The sequence below is a fragment of the Motacilla alba genome, chromosome Z (genome assembly GCF_015832195.1).
Source record: "Motacilla alba alba isolate MOTALB_02 chromosome Z, Motacilla_alba_V1.0_pri, whole genome shotgun sequence".
Taxonomy (NCBI): Eukaryota; Metazoa; Chordata; class Aves; order Passeriformes; family Motacillidae; genus Motacilla; species Motacilla alba.
The window spans coordinates 430,518-449,150 of NC_052046.1; the positions used below are offsets into that span (position 1 = coordinate 430,518).

Below are 18,633 nucleotides of genomic sequence, written 5' to 3' on the forward strand. Positions count from 1 at the left end.
GCACACTCATTTGGGATTCTACCAGGCAATTAACTAAGGGCTGGAACTGAGAGGTGGTTTAAGGATCCACTCGCTGCCAGTATAACCCCTGGCACTCCACAAAACCAGCTGATGGTTGGTATGTTACCATGGAAGCTGATCAGCTTTATCCATCAGATCTATTTATTTGGGAATAGTCTATGGGATAACCACGGGTGTATCCCCCCTGTGCTGGAACACCTCAGTAAAGCTGGGGAAGTGCCCATCCAACACCCTGCGTGACTGAGGGCGTTTCCCATGAAAGTCAAACAGAAAGGAAGGAAAGTGGAAGGAGAAATAAGCAATCTCATCAATTTTTGATGGGCATAAAGAGAAAGGAAGAGGGAAATTGGCCATCACACTCTCTACTCCAATAACACCCTTGGGGTAAAGGCTGCAATAGTCCTGAACACCCAGTGTGACCACGTGGCATTTATTGGAATTCCAGCAGCTGCAAAATCCAGGGAATTTCAACACTTTGAAACCCAAGAGACACTAAATCCTAATTGCAGATTCAAATCCCTGGGGATGCCACTGTGCCTTATCATGGGAGAGCAGACCTGTGCAAGTGCCAGCTGCATTCCGTGTGACACTGGAATTTTGCAGCTAAATTCTCCTCTACCAAAATCCACCAGAAACACCTGGAATCAGTCTCAAAAACTGCATTGCTGAGCGTATTTAGGGCTTCAAAGAAGCCCTCTGAGACTTCTCTCCGGGTTCCTGGGGATTCCCAGTGCCATAGCAACTGCTCGCACGCAGGCACCAGACACGTCCTGCACCACAGGATGGCAGCTGGCAAGAAAAGCAGGGTGAAACAGGGGAAAAACCAATACAGAATAAAAGAGAAGGAGGAAAACCCCCGCTTTCTGTGCAGGCAGAAGGGAAAGTGCAGCTCAGGCGCAGCTTTGCAGGGCGGTGTGTCCCTCCCTGAGGTGCTGCCCGTCCTTCCCCTCAGTCTGCCCTGCCTGCTCTTTGGCCCAAGGGTTTGGCCAGGCCCGTGCCCACGCTGCAGCCAGCACGGGGAACCAAAGGCACGCACCGCGGCGTGCTGCAGAGCGCTTCCCCTGCCGTCTCTGCAGAGATCCCCCGCTTGCTACGGCCTGGTGGCAATTTCCCCCGGGCTCCGCCGTGCTGTCGCCGGGTGCTGGATCATTTTTACACTGGCTGTAACCAGGAAATATTACCAGCACTTGCAGAGAACTTTAAAACACTGGATGGCTATAAATATGCGCAGGAATAGGGAGACTGGGCACCAATTCCCACTTATCCTTCCCTTTATGTTTTAAGGAAAGCCACTTAAAGCATCAGGAAGGAGGAAGATCATCTCCATCAGTATCCACCCTGGCAACAGGGTAATTGTTCTTTCCGTGAAACTATTCCATATTTTAATAGGTTATTAAATTAAAATGTAATGGCCGACAGGTGATTATTAGAATTTATTGGCCGGGCCAGTTTAAGAGGATGACTGGGATACTTATTCACATTTAAAGATACTGGAAATGCTCCCATTTTATAAATCACCTTTTACTCTTTGTTGTGTCACCTAAAAGACTGTTTCACTCTTAATTAGGAAATATATCCTGCTGGTGATCCTATCATTTACTTCACAGTATTCCCAGAGGAGGAGCTCACCTGCAGATGGCTGGAAAACATTCCTGAAGACCCTTCTTCTTAACTAAGGATCCTTCCAGGCAGTACATGATGATGTCCATCACCTTGGAAACAAGAATTACCATCAGCTGGCAATCTGTGCTTTATGCTCTACAATTCAAGCTCTGAAGGTCACCCCATCCCAAGCCCTGCCACGGCCAGGGACACTTTCCAGCAGATCAGGTCGTTCCAAGCTGCGTCCACCCCGCCTTTGACCTTCTTTTGCTCGGGCTATTTTCCCCAACAACAAAATTAATTTAAAGCAAGCCCTCTCCACTCCCGAAGTGCACACGGGGAGCAACTCCTTGAGGAGTCAGCCTCACCCTGGCAGCGGGCCCAGGCCAGGGCCTCACCTCCACGAGCAGGTCCACGACGTCGGAGGGCATCTTGTCGATGAGGATCTCGATGACGCGCAGGATCTCGCCCTTGGCGCGGGCCAGCGTGCTGGTGTGCACGTTCTGCTGCGACTGCGTGTTGGCCGCCAGCGCCGTGTGCCGGTGCACCTGGGGGAGCAGGCAGCGTGGCACCCGGGACAGGCTCCAGGACCAGCGGGGCTGGCCCTGAACGCAGCGCCTCACGGTCACCACCGAGCCCTGCCTGACCCCAGCCCAGCTGGGCTCCGGCCTCACCACCGAGCCCTGCCTGTCCCCAGCTCAGCTGGGCTCCAGCCTCACCACCGAGCCCTGCCTGTCCCCAGCTCAGCTGGGCTCCGGCCTCACCACCGAGCCCTGCCTGTCCCTGAGCCCAGCTGGGCTCCGGCCTCACCACCGAGCCCTGCCTGTCCCTGAGCTCAGCTGGGCTCCAGCCTCACCACCGAGCCCTGCCTGTCCCTGAGCTCAGCTGGGCTCCGGCCTCACCACCGAGCCCTGCCTGTCCCTGAGCCCAGCTGGGCTCCAGCCTCACCACCGAGCCCTGCCTGTCCCTGAGCTCAGCTGGGCTCCGGCCTCACCACCGAGCCCTGCCTGTCCCCAGCCCAGCTGGGCTCCGGCCTCACCACCGAGCCCTGCCTGTCCCCAGCTCAGCTGGGCTCTGGCCGGGGCCAGGGCGGCTCAGCCCTGCCTCGCACAGGCCATGCCCGGGGCTCCCAGTACTGCCCGTCCTGCCCACCCTGCACAGCCCTCCCAAAGGAGGGAAAAGGCTCCTGAGACCGCCAAAGCCCACAAAGCCCTCCCAGGGGAGGGAAGAGGCTGCCGAGCCCCAGCCCCGAGCCCTCACCTCCTTGGCGATGGTGGTGATGAAGGCGGGCGGGCGGGCGGTGGCGATGAGGGACAGCGCGTGGCGAGCCGAGCGCGCCGAGTCGGCCGCGGGGCTCAGGGGCAGCCCCATTGTGATGCTGAACGGGAGCCGCACAAAGGCAGGGACAAAGGAAAGCAGCGTTAGAGATACAGAGTGAAAAGATTAGAACCAGCTTATAATGTCAGCTCAAGGTCACCGGGAGCACTCCGGCAGTTCCAATATAATGGACTCCCAACAAAGAGCAGTGATTAGGAGTCAGGGTGTTCCAGCATCAACCCCAAATCGAATAATTAACCATGAAGATTGAAAACAGTAAGTGCATCTGTCCAAAGTGGGCAAAAGGCCTTGTTAACAAATTATCTGTATGTGCTGAATACATATCACCCCACGGAGGCCCAGGCGAGCCCACGGCGTCTTCCCAAGGATTTATGGTTTGGTCTTTTACAGTATTTTAAACGCAGCCCGAAAAATCCCCCGGCCAGGGTAATTCTCCTTAATTCAAGGCTTTTACTGGCTGTGACAAGATAAAAGCAAAAAGCAATAAGGTGGTAAGTACCCAGTAACTGCAAAAATAAAATTTCTACGTGCCCTGCACATTATCCAAAAATTCCCCAAAATGTAGGCACATGGAATCACTGCTGGTTTGGGTTGGAAGGGGCTTTAAGGATCACCTATTCCACTCCCTGCCATGGGCAGGGATACCTTCCACTAGCCCAGGTTGCTCCAAGCCCTGTCCAACCTGGCCTTGGGATGGGGCAGCCAATATTGTTCTGGAAAACCTGTGGAAGGGGTTCCTCCTTCTTCCCTGTGCTCTCTGCCTGATTTTTTGGGAAGAGAATAGCAGGGGTTTATAATCCCAACCAGTTCATTTTCCTTTCCCATCCCTCCCCATCACTACACAAATTAAAACTCCCAAACGTGAAACTAAATAAAGTCTCTTTCACAAGGTGATGTCCCCCTTGGCCTTTCTTGGAAAACCACATCTAAATGTAACTTCCAAACTCCTGTCCAGGTGTTCCATGAAAAAGGGACAAGCCAGGGCAGGAGTTATCCCAGCTAACCTCTGGAGGGGTTGCCAAAGCCAGCAAACCCAAGTGCCTCTCTGGCCCCTTCCGAAGGCTCCGTGTCACGGCAGCAGTGTTTGGATGCTTGGCAAAGTGTGTATTTTCCTGGAAAGCAACAGGCTTCTAGAGAATTCCTTCCCTTGGGAGGATGTGACAGGGGAGAGCTCGGGGCCAGCCCTGCGAGGGGACATTCCAGCCAGGCCACAAGCACCCGGCCCATCCTGCTCCACCTTCCAGCAGGTCAGACGGCTCCAAGGCACAGACAGAATGTATGGATTGATGCTAAGGTGATTGATGCTAAGGTGATTTGCTAATCTGGCTGCTTCACATCAGAATGGTGCCCAGAGAAGCTGTGGCTGCCCCATCCTGGGAATTGTTCCAGGCCAGGCTGGATGGGACTCAGAGCAACCTGGGCAACCTGGACAAGTGAAGGTGCTCCTGCCATGGCAGGGGGTGGAATGGGATGATCCTAAAATAGCCCCCAACTCGAACCACTGCATGAAAATCTCTGTGAAACACAGCTTAACTCAGAAAGCAAAAACACAGCCAAACATGATTCCTATCACTGTCCCAGCCAAGACACAAAGCCTCAAAATGCTGGGAAAACACTCTTTATCCTCACAACTGAGCATTTCCCTTGGCACAGTCTAAGCTTCGGGAACCAGGGCGAGCTGGGCAAGCGGAGGAGTTCCAAGCACCTGAGTTTTGCCTAACTGCTCGGATATTCCCTTGATTCAGCAGGGAAAAAAGAACCCCACTCGTTTTCCTGGTCAATAAATGTGATTTCTTCTTTTCTATCTAAAAGCAGAAGCTTGACATAAAAGCTCTTTAATAAAACCTCCGGGAGAGGCGCCGGCAGCTGTGTGCCGTTATTGTGTCCACGGCAAATCCGGCACAAAGCGGGGGCTCAGCGGGGCTCCGCCAGGGTGAGATCCACACTTAACCCCTGCACACATTGTTGCTCCATTTCTTTCCATCTCCCTCCATCCCGGATCTGTCAGGAATGTAACAGGCCATTTTCAATCTAAATCTTGTTATGGATTAATAAGCAAACGCTTTCACGCTTATTATGCAATTTATCACGAGGAAAATTGCGCCGGGCTCCTCAAGGCTCCACGCTGATCCCTTCATTTATTCCCTGCTCTGTGGAGGGAGAGCCAGACTAATCTTCCTGACAGCTAAGGGTGGAATCACACGAGCAAAAGGACTTGCTGAAGAGCTCTGGGCACTTGGATCCTGCAGTCGGGATTTGCATGAAACGGGGCTTAGGAGGGGCTTTGGGAAGGGACACGGTGGTGGTGCCTCCTGTCACACTGCGAGGCGTAACTGGAATTCAGACAAAAAACAATGGTAATCCAATTTGTCCATACTCCTCCTGCCAACACAGGGCAAGGATCCATTCTTTGGATGTTGAGGAAATGAAAACTTGCATAAAATGGGCAATCTCTACCTTACAGTAATGTCAGAACCCTCAAGACTGATGGATGTGGAAACACATTTCTGGGATTAAAGCAGCCCTGGGCAGCTCCTTATTGCAGCTGCCATTTAAATTCTGCGTTTGCCAACAAATACTTCACGGAATCGTGGAATGCTCTGGGTTGAAAGGAACCTTAAGGATGGGGACACCATCCAGCAGCCCAGGCTGGCCTTGGACACTCCAGGGATGGGGCAGCCACGGCTCCTCTGGGAGTTCCATCCCTCCCCACCAGTCCCTTTCCACCAGGCAGCCACCCCCGCCCTCCACCTGGCCCGGTCTCCTCGTGCCCCGCGCTGCCGAGCTCCGGAGGGCAGGCTCTGAGCCCCGGCAGCCCGTGCAGTACCCACTTGGCCAGCTGCTTCTCGGCGTCGGCGCAGAGCTCCAGCAGCCCCATGAGCACGGCCGACACGTCCATGTAGGGCTCCCAGACGGTGAAGCCGCGGCCGATGAGGTCGATGGCGGTGCGGCGGATGGTGCTGTGCGCCGGGAGCCGCGCGCTGGGCGGCTGCAGCAGCAGGAACGTCAGCGCCTTGCCTGCCGGGGGGACGGCAGCGCGGTCAGAGCGCCGGCACGGACACGCGGGGCCACCCCTGCCACGGGCAGCGACACCTTCCCCCGGCCCGGCCAGCCCCGAGCCCCGGCCCACCCGCGTGGGACAGCCGGGCCACGCTGACTCAAACGCCAGCTGCGGCAGGCAGGCAGAGGCTGGACGGCAGGAAAAAGTCTGGACTGCTCTTCCCAGGGAGGTGGTGGAATCACCGCTGGATGTGTTTGAAAAAAGACTGGATGTGGCACCTGGTGCTACAGTCTAGCTGAGGTGTTAGGGCATGATCTTAGAGGTCTCTTCCAACCTCATTATTCTGTGATTCTATTCTCACTACCTAAGAAATAACAGTAAATGCATTTTGGGGGAAAAATAGGAGAAGTGGACATGCCTAGTATTACTGAGAAACAGCTTAAGAGGGAAGGGGAGAGAAACATCCCAAACAACTTCACCAATCCTGAATAGTGGCCCAGGTTATGCACATTTTGGAAATACTTATTAATATTTAATTTAATGGCCAACTTTGAAATTAAAGCAATTACTTGCACATAATTGGAGGAGGGCTAAACCAAGCAGCGCTCGCCGATAATTTATCATTATCTCTCCATCATTATTTATTACCCCTCGATGCTGCTTCTTGTGGTAAAGATAATTGCTGATTTTATCAGGTTTTTCTTGAACTGTCCTCAACAAGTTGCTTGTTTTGTTTATTAAACAAGCCTCCTGGTGTTATTAGGACCGGGAAAAGCCAACAGAGTTTTTCCAGTCGATTCACACCAACCAATGTGAAACAGCCCCAAAATTCCTTCTTGTCGTGCCACGAGGTGATTCTGTGCCTCCAGACCAAGCCCTCATTAACAACGTGCCTCCTCCAGCAGCGCTGCAATGAAATGCTGCCCTCTCCCCTCAGCACCCTCTGCTGACAGCAGCAGCCCTGAGCCACAGGCGGTGCCAGCGGCCCCGGCCAGCGGGGACAGCTTTGTTTAAAGCTTTGTTTAAAGCTCTGCCCGGGCTTAAGCGAAGGAATGAATATTGACAAAAACATCCCAGCGCTAATGAGTTGTTCGTTAGGGCAATAAACATGTCACATTAGAGTCGGGCCGACGAGGTAATTAGCCCTGCAAAAGCCTTGGAACAGCTCGGCACAATGCCCCGAGCCTGGAGCAGCCGGGATGACGGGCATCCCCTGGAGCAGCCAGGATGATGGGGATCCCCAGAGCCTGGAGCACCCAGGATGATGGGCATCCCCTGGAGCACTGGGATGATGGGCATCCCCTGGAGCACTGGGATGATGGGCATCCCCAGAGCCTGGAGCAGCCGGGATGATGGGCATCCCCTGGAGCACTGGGATGATGGGCATCCCCAGAGCCTGGAGCAGCCGGGATGACGGGCATCCCCTGGAGCAGCCAGGATGATGGGCATCCCCAGAGCCTGGAGCACCCAGGATGATGGGCATCGCCTGGAGCAGCCGGGATGATGGGCATCCCCTGGAGCACTGGGATGATGGGCATCCCCTGGAGCAGCCGGGATGATGGGCATCCCCTGGAGCACTGGGATGATGGGCATCCTGGAGCAGCTGGGATGATGGGCATCCTGGAGCAGCCAGGATGATGGGCATCCCCTGGAGCACTGGGATGATGGGCATCCTGGAGCACTGGGATGATGGGCATCCCCTGGAGCATTGGGATGATGGGCATCCTGGAGCACTGGGATGATGGGCATCCTGGAGCACTGGGATGACAGGCATCCCCTGGAGCATTGGGATGATGGGCATCCCCTGGAGCATTGGGATGATGGGCATCCTGGAGCATTGGGATGATGGGCATCCCCTGGAGCACTGGGATGATGGGCATCCCCTGGAGCATTGGGATGATGGGCATCCTGGAGCACTGGGATGATGAGCATCCCCTGGAGCACTGGGATGATGGGCATCCTGGAGCACTGGGATGATGAGCATCCCCTGGAGCACTGGGATGATGGGCATCCCCTGGAGCATTGGGATGATGGGCATCCCCTGGAGCATTGGGATGATGGGCATCCCCTGGAGCACTGGGATGATGGGCATCCCCTGGAGCACTGGGATGATGGGCACCCCCAGAGCCTGGACGTGCTGCTGCCCATTCATGTTCTCCAGACGAAAATGCAGGTGGGCACTACTCCCCAGAGCTCAGGGAATGCCATTCCCACTCAAACTGGCATTAAGCCAGAGCTTTATTCCAGGTGTTTCGTTCTGCACTGGCACATTCGCTCCTTATATCGCTTTATTATCCCAGATGTGCCCAAATGCTGAAATTTATCCCTTATTGTCAGTGCACAGAAGCCCCTGGATTCCCAAAATGTCCTGCCTTGCCACGGAATCTCTCTGAGCACACAGCTCCAGGCAGCCTTGTTATCCCCAGTTTGCCAATGGATTTTAAAAAATGAAATTATTTGCTTGGGAAAATCAATAGCCAGGCAGGAATGAGACACTGAGAACTCTGATCAAGATCCAACTAAATCCAAATGATGGACTCCAAGAATAGGATTTAACTTGATTGTGACCCTTTCTAGATGATTTTTTTTCCCTGACTGTCCACAGAGAGACACAAATTTAGAGAGCTGGGTTAAAATTCCATATCCCTTCATCCCTTCCTGCTCCTGGCCCTGTGAATTTTTAGTTTTTTACTCCAGATCTTCTCTCAGGTATCAAATCAAGATATTTTCAGGCCTAAATTAAAAATCACTTGTTTTTTGCATAGTGATGATCAGATTTATTTCCCCCCCCCCCCCAGTTACAATCACCTCCCATCTGGAATTGCTCCAGGGCAGGCTGGACAAGCTTGGAGCACCCCGGGCTGGTGGGAGCTATCCTTGCCCAGGGGATGGGGCAGCCACAGCTTCCCTGGGCACCCTGTGCCAGGGCCCCAGCACCCTCACAGCCAGCAACTCCTTCCCAATATCCCAGCCAAACACCCCCCACGGTTATCCAGGCAGGGAGATTCCCGTTTCTGCTCAGAAATTCCACTTGCTTTCCCTCCTGCCCACCAGCTGCAGGAATGTGGGACACCAAAATTAGTGTTAATTAAAAAATAAAGGCAGAGGGGTCTGAGTTGGGAACTGGTCTGCTGGCTGGCTTGTGGAATCCGGACTGCAGCAAAACTGCATGGATCAGGCAGCATGGAAAGCTGCCATTCCCTTTGGAAGGAGGCCCAAGGAGAGCTCAGCGGCTCCGTGGCCACGGTGGCACCTGAGGCACGGCCAGAGCTGAAGGGCAAAGAGCTGCTCGTTAGTAACTGCATGCAGTTATTGTAACTGCACGGGGGCAGCTGCCGGGAGAACCCCCTGGACTGTCCATGGAATCCAGCATCTCCACGCCCTGGCCAAGCAGCCCCTTTTCTCAGCCCGTGAGCTCAGTAAGCACAGCATCAGCTGCACGTTTGGGGGCACCTGCAGCCAGCGATTCCTGGGGTCATTTCACCATGGAAGAGCTCTGGGAACGACTTGTGAGGGTTGCAGGGATTAATGCAGGTGCCAGGCAAGGGCACAGCAGGGATTTCTAGAGAATTTTCTTGAAAAAGGCACACAATCACAGCTCCGTGCCACTGGAAGGCAGAGAAACACCGTGCATTTGGTGGATTTAAGCTTGCCCAGAGAAGCTGCGGATTCCCCACCCCTGGAAGTGCCCATGCCAGGCTGGGTGGGGCTTGGAGCAGCCTGGGGCAGTGCAAGGTGACAAATAACCAAGAACAAAGCAGGTAAGAGCAGTGCCAGTGCTCTGGGATGAGAATAATCCCAGCAAACCGATTCCTCTGCACCATCCTAGTGCCCATTCCCACTCCCCCATCTCACCCTTTCCCAGGAAAAGGGAAGGACCCCATCCCCAGGGAGGCGGGAGGGGCCCGGGGGTACTCACACGTGTGCCTGGCCAGGGAGTAGTTGGAGCCGCCGCTGGTGAGGCCGAAGCCCTCGGGGATCTGGCTGGAGCTGCGGGGCCGCGTCAGCAGCTTGGGCGGCTCGATCTCGGCGCCGAACTCGGCGCCGATGACGCCCAGCAGCACGATGGCCGTGGCCTGCTTGCGCCTCTCCTCGTAGGACGTGGACACCTTCTTGGGCTGGGCCAGCCCCGCCAGGCAGCCTGCAGGGAGAGCCCGAAGCAGGGCTGTCAGTGCCGCACGCAGCAAAGCAAACCCCGGCAGCGATGGCAGCGATGGCAGCGACGCGTCACTGCAGCCTCGGGGACACCGGGGCTGCCAGCCACGGACGCAGCTCCAGCCACCTCTGACCAGCTCCAAAACATCAAAACACCCCTCCAAAGGCTGCCAAGAACTCGGGGGGAAAGAAAGTCACCAGCAGACTCCCTCATTTCCAGGCTGGTTCACTCAGTGATAGGAGATCCATGGAATTCTATGCCTATCCAGGGATTTCTGGGTTGCTTCTTGTTCACTTTTTTTTTTTACTGCAATTTTTATTGCTTTTAAAAGATGGATTTTTTTCAGGATAAGTTCTTTGCATTATGTATGATATAAAAACATCTTTTTGATATAGGATCCATCACCACATCCAGCTTCCTATTAAATGTTAGGATATTTAAATTTTAAGATAACAGTACACACCATTACATCAAGCGGATATTTTCATACAGCAAAAGGGCACCTATGGAATTTTAACACTGGGACAAAACCACAATTATGAATTGTACATAAAAGTGCGATATGTTTAACATAGTCCAGGGATTCTGAATTCCGCTAAGCAGAGGAGGTTTCTTTATTTGGAGTAAAATCCCAAAACCTTTGAAGAAATTACTGCAACAAAACCACAGTCGCTTATTCTGACAAATAAAGTCCCCTCTCACCTAGATGTTAATTTCCAGCATCCTGGGAAACTCCCAACCATTTGTTCCAAAACAGAAGGAAGCTTGAATCCTTCCCAAGTGCTGTTTGCTGAGGAGCTGGGATGAGGCTGGTGGATTAATGAATGTCTCTGTTAATGACATCCACGGGGCTCCAGAGGAGAATAAGGAAGTTAACCAAATTTTAGGAGCTGTGGTCAGGCAGCCCCGCCAGCCAAAAGGAAGAGAAAAACAAGGGAAAGCTCAACAATGGCAAGGGAGGGAGAAAAAGGGAAAAAATCGATAGCAACTGCCTTTGGAGGAAGAAGGATGCAAAGGGCTGAACAAAGCAGGGCAGAACAGCTGGAGGTGTCCAGGAGCCGTCTGCGGCGGGCTCTCTGTCGTCAGCGCGACAGCGCGGTGTCCCAGCGATGTCACAGCCCTGGCAGGGGCTCCGCAGGCTCTGGGGCTGGGCTGGCGCTGCAGGACCTGCACAGCGTGCCACACCGTGCCACCTCCCCGCACACCGTGACACAATGTGCCACACCGTGCCACCTCCCTGCACACCGTGCCACACCGTGCCAGCTCCCCGCACACCGTGTCACACTGTGCCAGCTCCCTGCACACCGTGCCACACCGTGCCAGCTCCCTGCACACCATGCCAGCTCCCCACACACTGTGTCACACCGTGCCACACCGTGCCAGCCCCCTGCCTGGCGCTGCAGGACCCTGCACACCATGCCACACCGTGCCAGCTCCCCGCACACCGTGCCAGCTCCCTGCACACCATGCCAGCTCCCTGCCTGGCACTGCAGGACCTGCACACCGTGTCACACCGTGCCACCTCCCTGCACACCGTGCCACACCGTGCCAGCCCCCTGCCTGGCGCTGCAAGATCCCACACACTGTGCCACACCGTGCCAGCTCCCTGCCTGGCGCTGCAAGATCCCGCACACTGTGTCACACCGTGCCAGCTCCCTGCCTGGCGCTGCAGAACCCTGCACACTGTGTCACACCATGCCAGCTCCCTGCCTGGCGCTGCAGGACCCCGCACACCGTGCCAGCTCGCTGCCCTGGTCTGGGCACAGCCCGGGCTCTCCCTGCCCTGCGGGAGCGCGGCAGATGCTGCAGCAGCGCTGGGGTGCGCTCGGATCAATAGCCCAGGGCTGACCCCGCGCCGCTCCATCCACCCGCGGCAAGAAAGGAAAAGCCAGCACGTGTGCGGCTTCCAGAAGGAAATGAACCTCTGCGGGCCTCCCCCGCTCCAGGGACTGCAGCAGCACCCAGTTAACCCTTCCTGCATCCCACAGGGAGCAGCCCTCAGAGCACGGAATGCTTTGGGGTGCAAGGGATTTAAGGATCATCCCATCCCTCCACTAGCTCAGGCACTATCCAGCCTGGCCTTGGACACTTCCAGGGATGGGCACTCCTCAGCTCTCTGGGCTACAGAATCTGTATCAGGAGAATTTTCATGTGTCAACCTGGAAAGGCAAAAAGAATCCTGCTGGGAATCCACCTCCATCCACTGTTTTCCCTTGGGAAAGCTCCCAGGCCTGGGCTGGGCACCAGGAGCTGAGCTCCTTCCTGCTGCTCCCCCCGTGCCAAGACATCACTCCTTGTTAACCCCACGAGAAACTCCAACCAGGACAGTGTTCCACTAGCAATCTGGAATCTGACAGCTTGATCCTCACAGCTGCGGTGCACGATTTTCTGCCTCAGAAAGAAAACAACCCCCAAAATCCCCCAAACCTGCCAAAACTCCATGAAATTAAAAACTAACCAACCAAACCCTTCAGATACAGCAAAATCCAGACCACCCCCCTGGAAACCTCTGGATGGGGGAAAAACCTGCTCAAACAGAGGGGGATAAAAACTCCTTAATGCTTGATTTTTCATCTTTGTTTAATTCCTAGGGGAAGCCCCCAGTTAATGGGAATGGTTCTCCCCAGCTGAGCTGCCAGGCAGAATTTCCTGTGGAGCAGCACCTGGAAGAGGAGCCTTTGATTTGGCCAGGACAATTTGGTATTTTCTCCCCGCGCCGCGTGCCCCTTTAATCACGGCCCGGGCTGACACACAGATCCATTTTCCTGACAGGACGCTTGATCACCCTCTCACCGGCACAAAATGAATAACCTCCAGCAGCTCCGGGCGCGGAGCGCAGGCTGCGGGGCCAGAAGGACAAAACCCGCCGGGATTTCAGCGGGAAGATCCCGGCTCCGGCCGATGGCACAAAGCAGCCTCGGCATTCCCAAGGGTGTGCACTGCACGCCCCGCAGCCCCGGGTGCTGGGAGCAGGGCGGGCAGGGCCCAGAGCTCGGGGCTCTGAGGCTGCGGGCGAGGCGAGGCGACGGATCGATGCTGCCGGAGCCAGGGGTCAGGCTGCAGTTAACACCGGCAGCACGCCGCTCCCGAGCTCCCCTAATTGGCTTTGCACACTTCTGGGGCAAAATTAATTTCAGCCCAGCTTACACTAAAAGGATTAAAGGCCCAGAGAGCTCTCCAGGTTGAGCTGGCAGAGGAATGCACGGGTGTGGCTTAAGGAGAGGTGCACTCTGTATCTGCCGGCAGGTGCTGGGGGTGCTGCCCTGCAGGGCACAGAGCCAGGAATGCACCCCAAAACCCAACCTGGCCCACAGATCCCTGCTGCGAACAGCCCTGGAGAACGCCCTGGGGATCCCCAGCTCGGGGGTGTAGCAGCTACACAGCACCAGGATCCCCAGCTCGGGGGTACAGCTACACAGCACCAGGATCCCCAGCTCGGGGGTGCAGGCACAGCACCAGGATCCCCAGCTCAGGGGTGCAGGCACAGCACCAGGATCCCCAGCTCGGGGGTGTAGCCACAGCACCAGGATCCCCAGCTCGGGGGTGTAGCCACAGCACCAGGATCCCCAGCTCGGGGGTGTAGCCATGGCACCAGGATCCCCAGCTCGGGGGTGTAGCCACACAGCACCAGGATCCCCAGCTCGGGGGTGCAGGCACAGCACCAGGATCCCCAGCTCAGGGGTGCAGGCACAGCACCAGGATCCCCAGCTCGGGGGTGTAGGCACAACACCAGGATCCCCAGCTCAGGGGTGTAGCCATGGCACCAGGATCCCCAGCTCGGGGGTGTAGCCATGGCACCAGGATCCCCAGCTCGGGGGTGCAGGCACAGCACCAGGATCCCCAGCTCAGGGGTGCAGGCACAGCACCAGGATCCCCAGCTCGGGGGTGTAGCCACAGCACCAGGATCCCCAGCTCGGGGGTGTAGCCACAGCACCAGGATCCCCAGCTCGGGGGTGTAGCCATGGCACCAGGATCCCCAGCTCGGGGGTGTAGCCACACAGCACCAGGATCCCCAGCTCGGGGGTGCAGGCACAGCACCAGGATCCCCAGCTCAGGGGTGCAGGCACAGCACCAGGATCCCCAGCTCGGGGGTGTAGGCACAACACCAGGATCCCCAGCTCAGGGGTGTAGCCATGGCACCAGGATCCCCAGCTCGGGGGTGTAGCCATGGCACCAGGATCCCCAGCTCGGGGGTGCAGGCACAGCACCAGGATCCCCAGCTCGGGGGTGCAGGCACAGCACCAGGATCCCCAGCTCGGGGGTGTAGCAGCTACACAGCACCAGGATCCCCAGCTCGGGGGTGTAGGCACACAGCACCAGGATCCCCAGCTCGGGGGTGCAGCCACACAGCACCAGGATCCCCAGCTCGGGGGTGCAGCCATGGCACCAGGATCCCCAGCTCGGGGGTGTAGCCATGGCACCAGGATCCCCAGCTCGGGGGTGTAGGCACACAGCACCAGGATCCCCAGCTCGGGGGTGCAGCCATGGCACCAGGATCCCCAGCTCGGGGTGTAGGCACAGCACCAGGATCCCCAGCTCGGGGGTGTAGCCATGGCACCAGGATCCCCAGCTCGGGGGTGTAGGCACACAGCACCAGGATCCCCAGCTCGGGGGTGCAGGCACAGCACCAGGATCCCCAGCTCGGGGGTGCAGCCATGGCACCAGGATCCCCAGCTCGGGGTGTAGGCACAGCACCAGGATCCCCAGCTCGGGGGTGCAGCCATGGCACCAGGATCCCCAGCTCGGGGTGTAGGCACAGCACCAGGATCCCCAGCTCGGGGGTGTAGCCATGGCACCAGGATCCCCAGCTCGGGGGTGTAGGCACACAGCACCTGCAGCAGGCTCAGCACCGGGAGTTAATCACGGCACGGCACCAGCATAGAAACCACCTGGAAATACAGGAATACTGGAAGCACAGGTTTCACATGGATAAATGATCTGCTCAGCACACAGAGAGTCGTGAGGACTCTCCCCAAATAAATCAGAAGTGAAAATATTGTCTGGGAATGCCGGTGACAGTGACCACGAGGAAAATGCAGGCAAACAGGAGAACACTTTGATAAAACCTGGGATTACTCATCCCCAAGCTCCCGGTACTCCAAGGCTGGGGATTGCAGAGCAGGAGAATATTTTATATTTTCTAACCTGGGGTTTCTCATCCCCAGCTCACGGTACTCCAAGGCTGGGGATTGCAGGCAAACAGGAGAATATTTTCTATTTTATAAACCTGAGGTTACCCATCCCCAGCTCCCAGTACTCCAAGGCCAGGGATTGCAGAGCAGGAGAATATTTTGTATTTGATAAAACCTGGGGTTACCCATCCCCAGCTCCCGGTACTCCAAGGCTGGGGATTGCAGAGCAGGAGAATAGTTTATATTTTATATACCTGGGGTTACCCATCCCCAGCTCACGGTACTCCAAGGCTGGGGATTGCAGAACAGGAGAATATTTTATATTTTCTAAACCTGAGGTTTCTCATCCCCAGCTCACGGTACTCCAAAGCTGGGGATTGCAGAACAGGAGAATAGTTTATATTTTATATTTTATATTTTCTAAACCTGGGGTTTCTCATCCCCAGCTCCCGGCACTCCAAGGCTGGGGATTGCAGAACAGGAGAATATTTTATATTTTATATTTTATAAACCTGGAGTTACCCATCCCCAGCTCCCGGTACTCCAAGGCTGGGGATTGCAGAGCAGGAGAATATTTTATATTTTCTAAACCTGGGGTTACCCATCCCCAGCTCCCGGTACTCCAAGGCTGGGGATTGCAGAACAGGAGAATATTTTATATTTTCTAAACCTGGGGTTTCTCATCCCCAGCTCCCAGGAGTGGGGCCATTCCTGGAAGCACAGTTCCCTCTGCTGGCCCCGCACTGAAGGGGCCCCGGGAGCCTGGCAGGGAGCTGAATTCCTGCCTGGAAGGGCCCACTCCAAGAGAATTTTGGGAATTTCTCCCCGACAGCCCATCCTGAATTATGTCTGCCACCACAGTTCAGTGCCAACTGCTCACTTCTAATCACAAACAGTGTCAATACAATCATTGCTCCGGAATATCTGGAATTCTGAATTGGGAATAATTTAATGGCAGAGCTCTTTAAGTGCTGGGAGTTGTCATGCATTAGAAATTACAACTCAATTTCTTTAACTGCAGGTGGAAGATGTGCTTTTCCACACATTGCAGCCATTCCCATCTGCAGTTTACTGGAATTTTCTGCTCCCTTTTACGAGGGAATGTTTCACTGTGCTGCAGCACCTGGGAACACAAAATGGGTGAGGATGCTGCAGCCTTTTCCAGGGAAATAGGCAGAGACAAAATGGATCCTGTGCTGCTCAGATGGGGAATATCAGGCACCTTTCATCCAGGTTTTAAAGCACTGGGCCCATCCATCAATATTTCCCTCAGGGGGCCATTTAAGGGATGAGAATCTCAATTTTTTAAAGATCTGTTTATTAATGGGATCTCAATATAAAGAGCCTGTAAGCCAATGATCTTTAACACTTAAATAAACTGGATTTGAACTTTAGTGACAACCTCCCAACAGCATCACTTGGAACAAACAGTGATGAGTAAGACTTAATTTGGAGTAGTTACAGCCCAAATTCCAGCCCAAATAAAAATAAAGGAAAAAAAAAGCACACTTTTTGGGGCAATAAGGCTTTTTGGTTTTTTTTAAACTTCCACCAGATTTTTGATGTGCAGGAATGGGATTTTAGAGCTTTAGAGTCATTGGCATCAATTCACCTACAAAAATTTACCCACAAGAATGGACCCCCAAATCAAGAAATACCATTTCAGCAGTGATTTAATGGATCTAACTCATGGATTTCCCTTTCAGTAAGGAACCACAGGACGCTTTCAAACCTGCACAGCCCAACTAGAAGCTCTCCTTCCCCTCTATCCCACCCCTGGAGCTGGACAGCCTGGGGGAATCCCAGCCCCTCTTTTAGGGAGCTGGAGGACAAGGCAGGAGCACGCTCCTGCCACACACTGAGAGATCCCAAAAGGAAAATGCAGGAAACCTGGGCAGCTTTCAATGCCAGCAGTCCTGGAGCTCAGGAAACCACCCCAGCTTGTTCCTGCCTCACATCCCTGAGCCAGCAGGGAAAAACCACAGCAGAAATGGCTGAACACAAGGAGAGCCAGCTTTTCCCAGTGAGTATGAATTGCCCAGAGCCCCACTGAGCCCCAGAACCCCTGGAGCAGGCTGGAACTGCTCTGCTGGGGCTGGGACCTTCCCCAGGGACATCCCCAGCGGCAGCTGCTGACCCCACACATGTCCAGCCCTGAATGGGGCTGACTGGGAGACATCTGCTTCCCTTCAGCTGCCCCAGGCTCCCAGCACGGGCTCTGCTGGAAAAGCCCTCTCCCTGAGCCACACTCCTCCAAAAGGGGAAAGGAGCAGAGCGTGCCTGGGAACTTCAGGCTTTCCCACAAACAGCTGCCTGCAGTCAGGAGGAACCCTGCTGGACTCTCTGCTCCCCTGGACACAGTGAGCTCAGGACATCCCCTCACACTGCAGACAGGAGGAACCCAAATCCTCTGCTCCCCTGGACACAGTGAGCTCAGGACATCCCCTCACACTGCAGTCAGGAGGAACCCGAGTTCTCTGCTCCCCTGGACACAGTGAGCTCAGGACATCCTGTCACACTGCAGACAGGAGGAACCCGAGTTCTCTGCTCCCCTGGACACAGTGAGCTCGGGACATCCCCTCACACTCTGAACTCCTGCTAGTGCACCCAAAAACTGCCTGAGAGCCCAAGGCTCCCTGCTGCATGCCGTGTGCCTGCACTGCCACTCCATTTGCAAAGGTGGCAGAGGGAGGAGCGCTCTGCATTTCCCCCATTAGCCTCTGAAAGGGACCGGGGTTTGGATGACAAACCCCCACATTTCTGGCACTGTCACACAACAGTCCGTGACACCCTGGATGGGCTCCAGTGGGTGGGCAAACACAAATTAGACGCTTTTCCCCCTCTGCCAGTGGCTCGGGGCACACAGCCTGCCTGTGACAGCTTCTGGGAGGTGCGCAGCTCCAGTGGAACCCCCCGAAAGGAAAGGCAGCAGGAATTCTGGGGGAAGGGGCTGCCAGGTGGTGCTGTTTGCTGTGCAGCTCCAGCCCAGCCTGGATTTTCGGGGCTGGAAAATAGGAGGGATGCACTGGGAAACAGCACCTGCTGCTCCCCTCCCTTCCAACCCCTCCAACTCCTCCCTTGAGGAAGAGAAACTTCCAGAGGAGTGCAGAAGTCAGGTTATAAAAATACACACTGGTACAAGATCAACAGGAGCAACTAAAATTGAAACAGCGCCTACCATTTGTTACAGAATTTCCTCCTGAAAGGTTTGATTTCTTCGAGTAAAACAGTTGTAATCTCACACAGAACAAATAATAAATCACTTTGGAATTCATTTGAGGTTACTTTAGTTAGGTGGAACCAAAATCAGAAAGTCTATAATTTACACAATTCAAAATATACCCTGAAGAAGCCAATTCCCCAAATTCCCAAATTCTGAGCAC

The 18,633-nt window shown here is 55.0% G+C and overlaps 1 protein-coding gene across 4 annotated transcripts in view; it reads right to left on the reverse strand.

The window, feature by feature from the left end:
* Positions 1–18,633, reverse strand: part of WDR7 (WD repeat domain 7) — a 55,762-nt gene that overhangs the window by 12,045 nt on the left and 25,084 nt on the right. For all 4 annotated transcript variants that reach the window (XM_038124413.1, XM_038124411.1, XM_038124412.1 and 1 more), the window contains 5 exons: positions 9,882–10,103; positions 5,793–5,979; positions 2,884–3,001; positions 2,022–2,171; positions 1,651–1,733 (listed from right to left, as the gene is read on the reverse strand). In XM_038124413.1, coding sequence (XP_037980341.1) covers positions 1,651–1,733; positions 2,022–2,171; positions 2,884–3,001; positions 5,793–5,979; positions 9,882–10,103 — 760 coding nt within the window. The remainder of the gene's footprint in view (positions 1–1,650; positions 1,734–2,021; positions 2,172–2,883; positions 3,002–5,792; positions 5,980–9,881; positions 10,104–18,633) is intronic.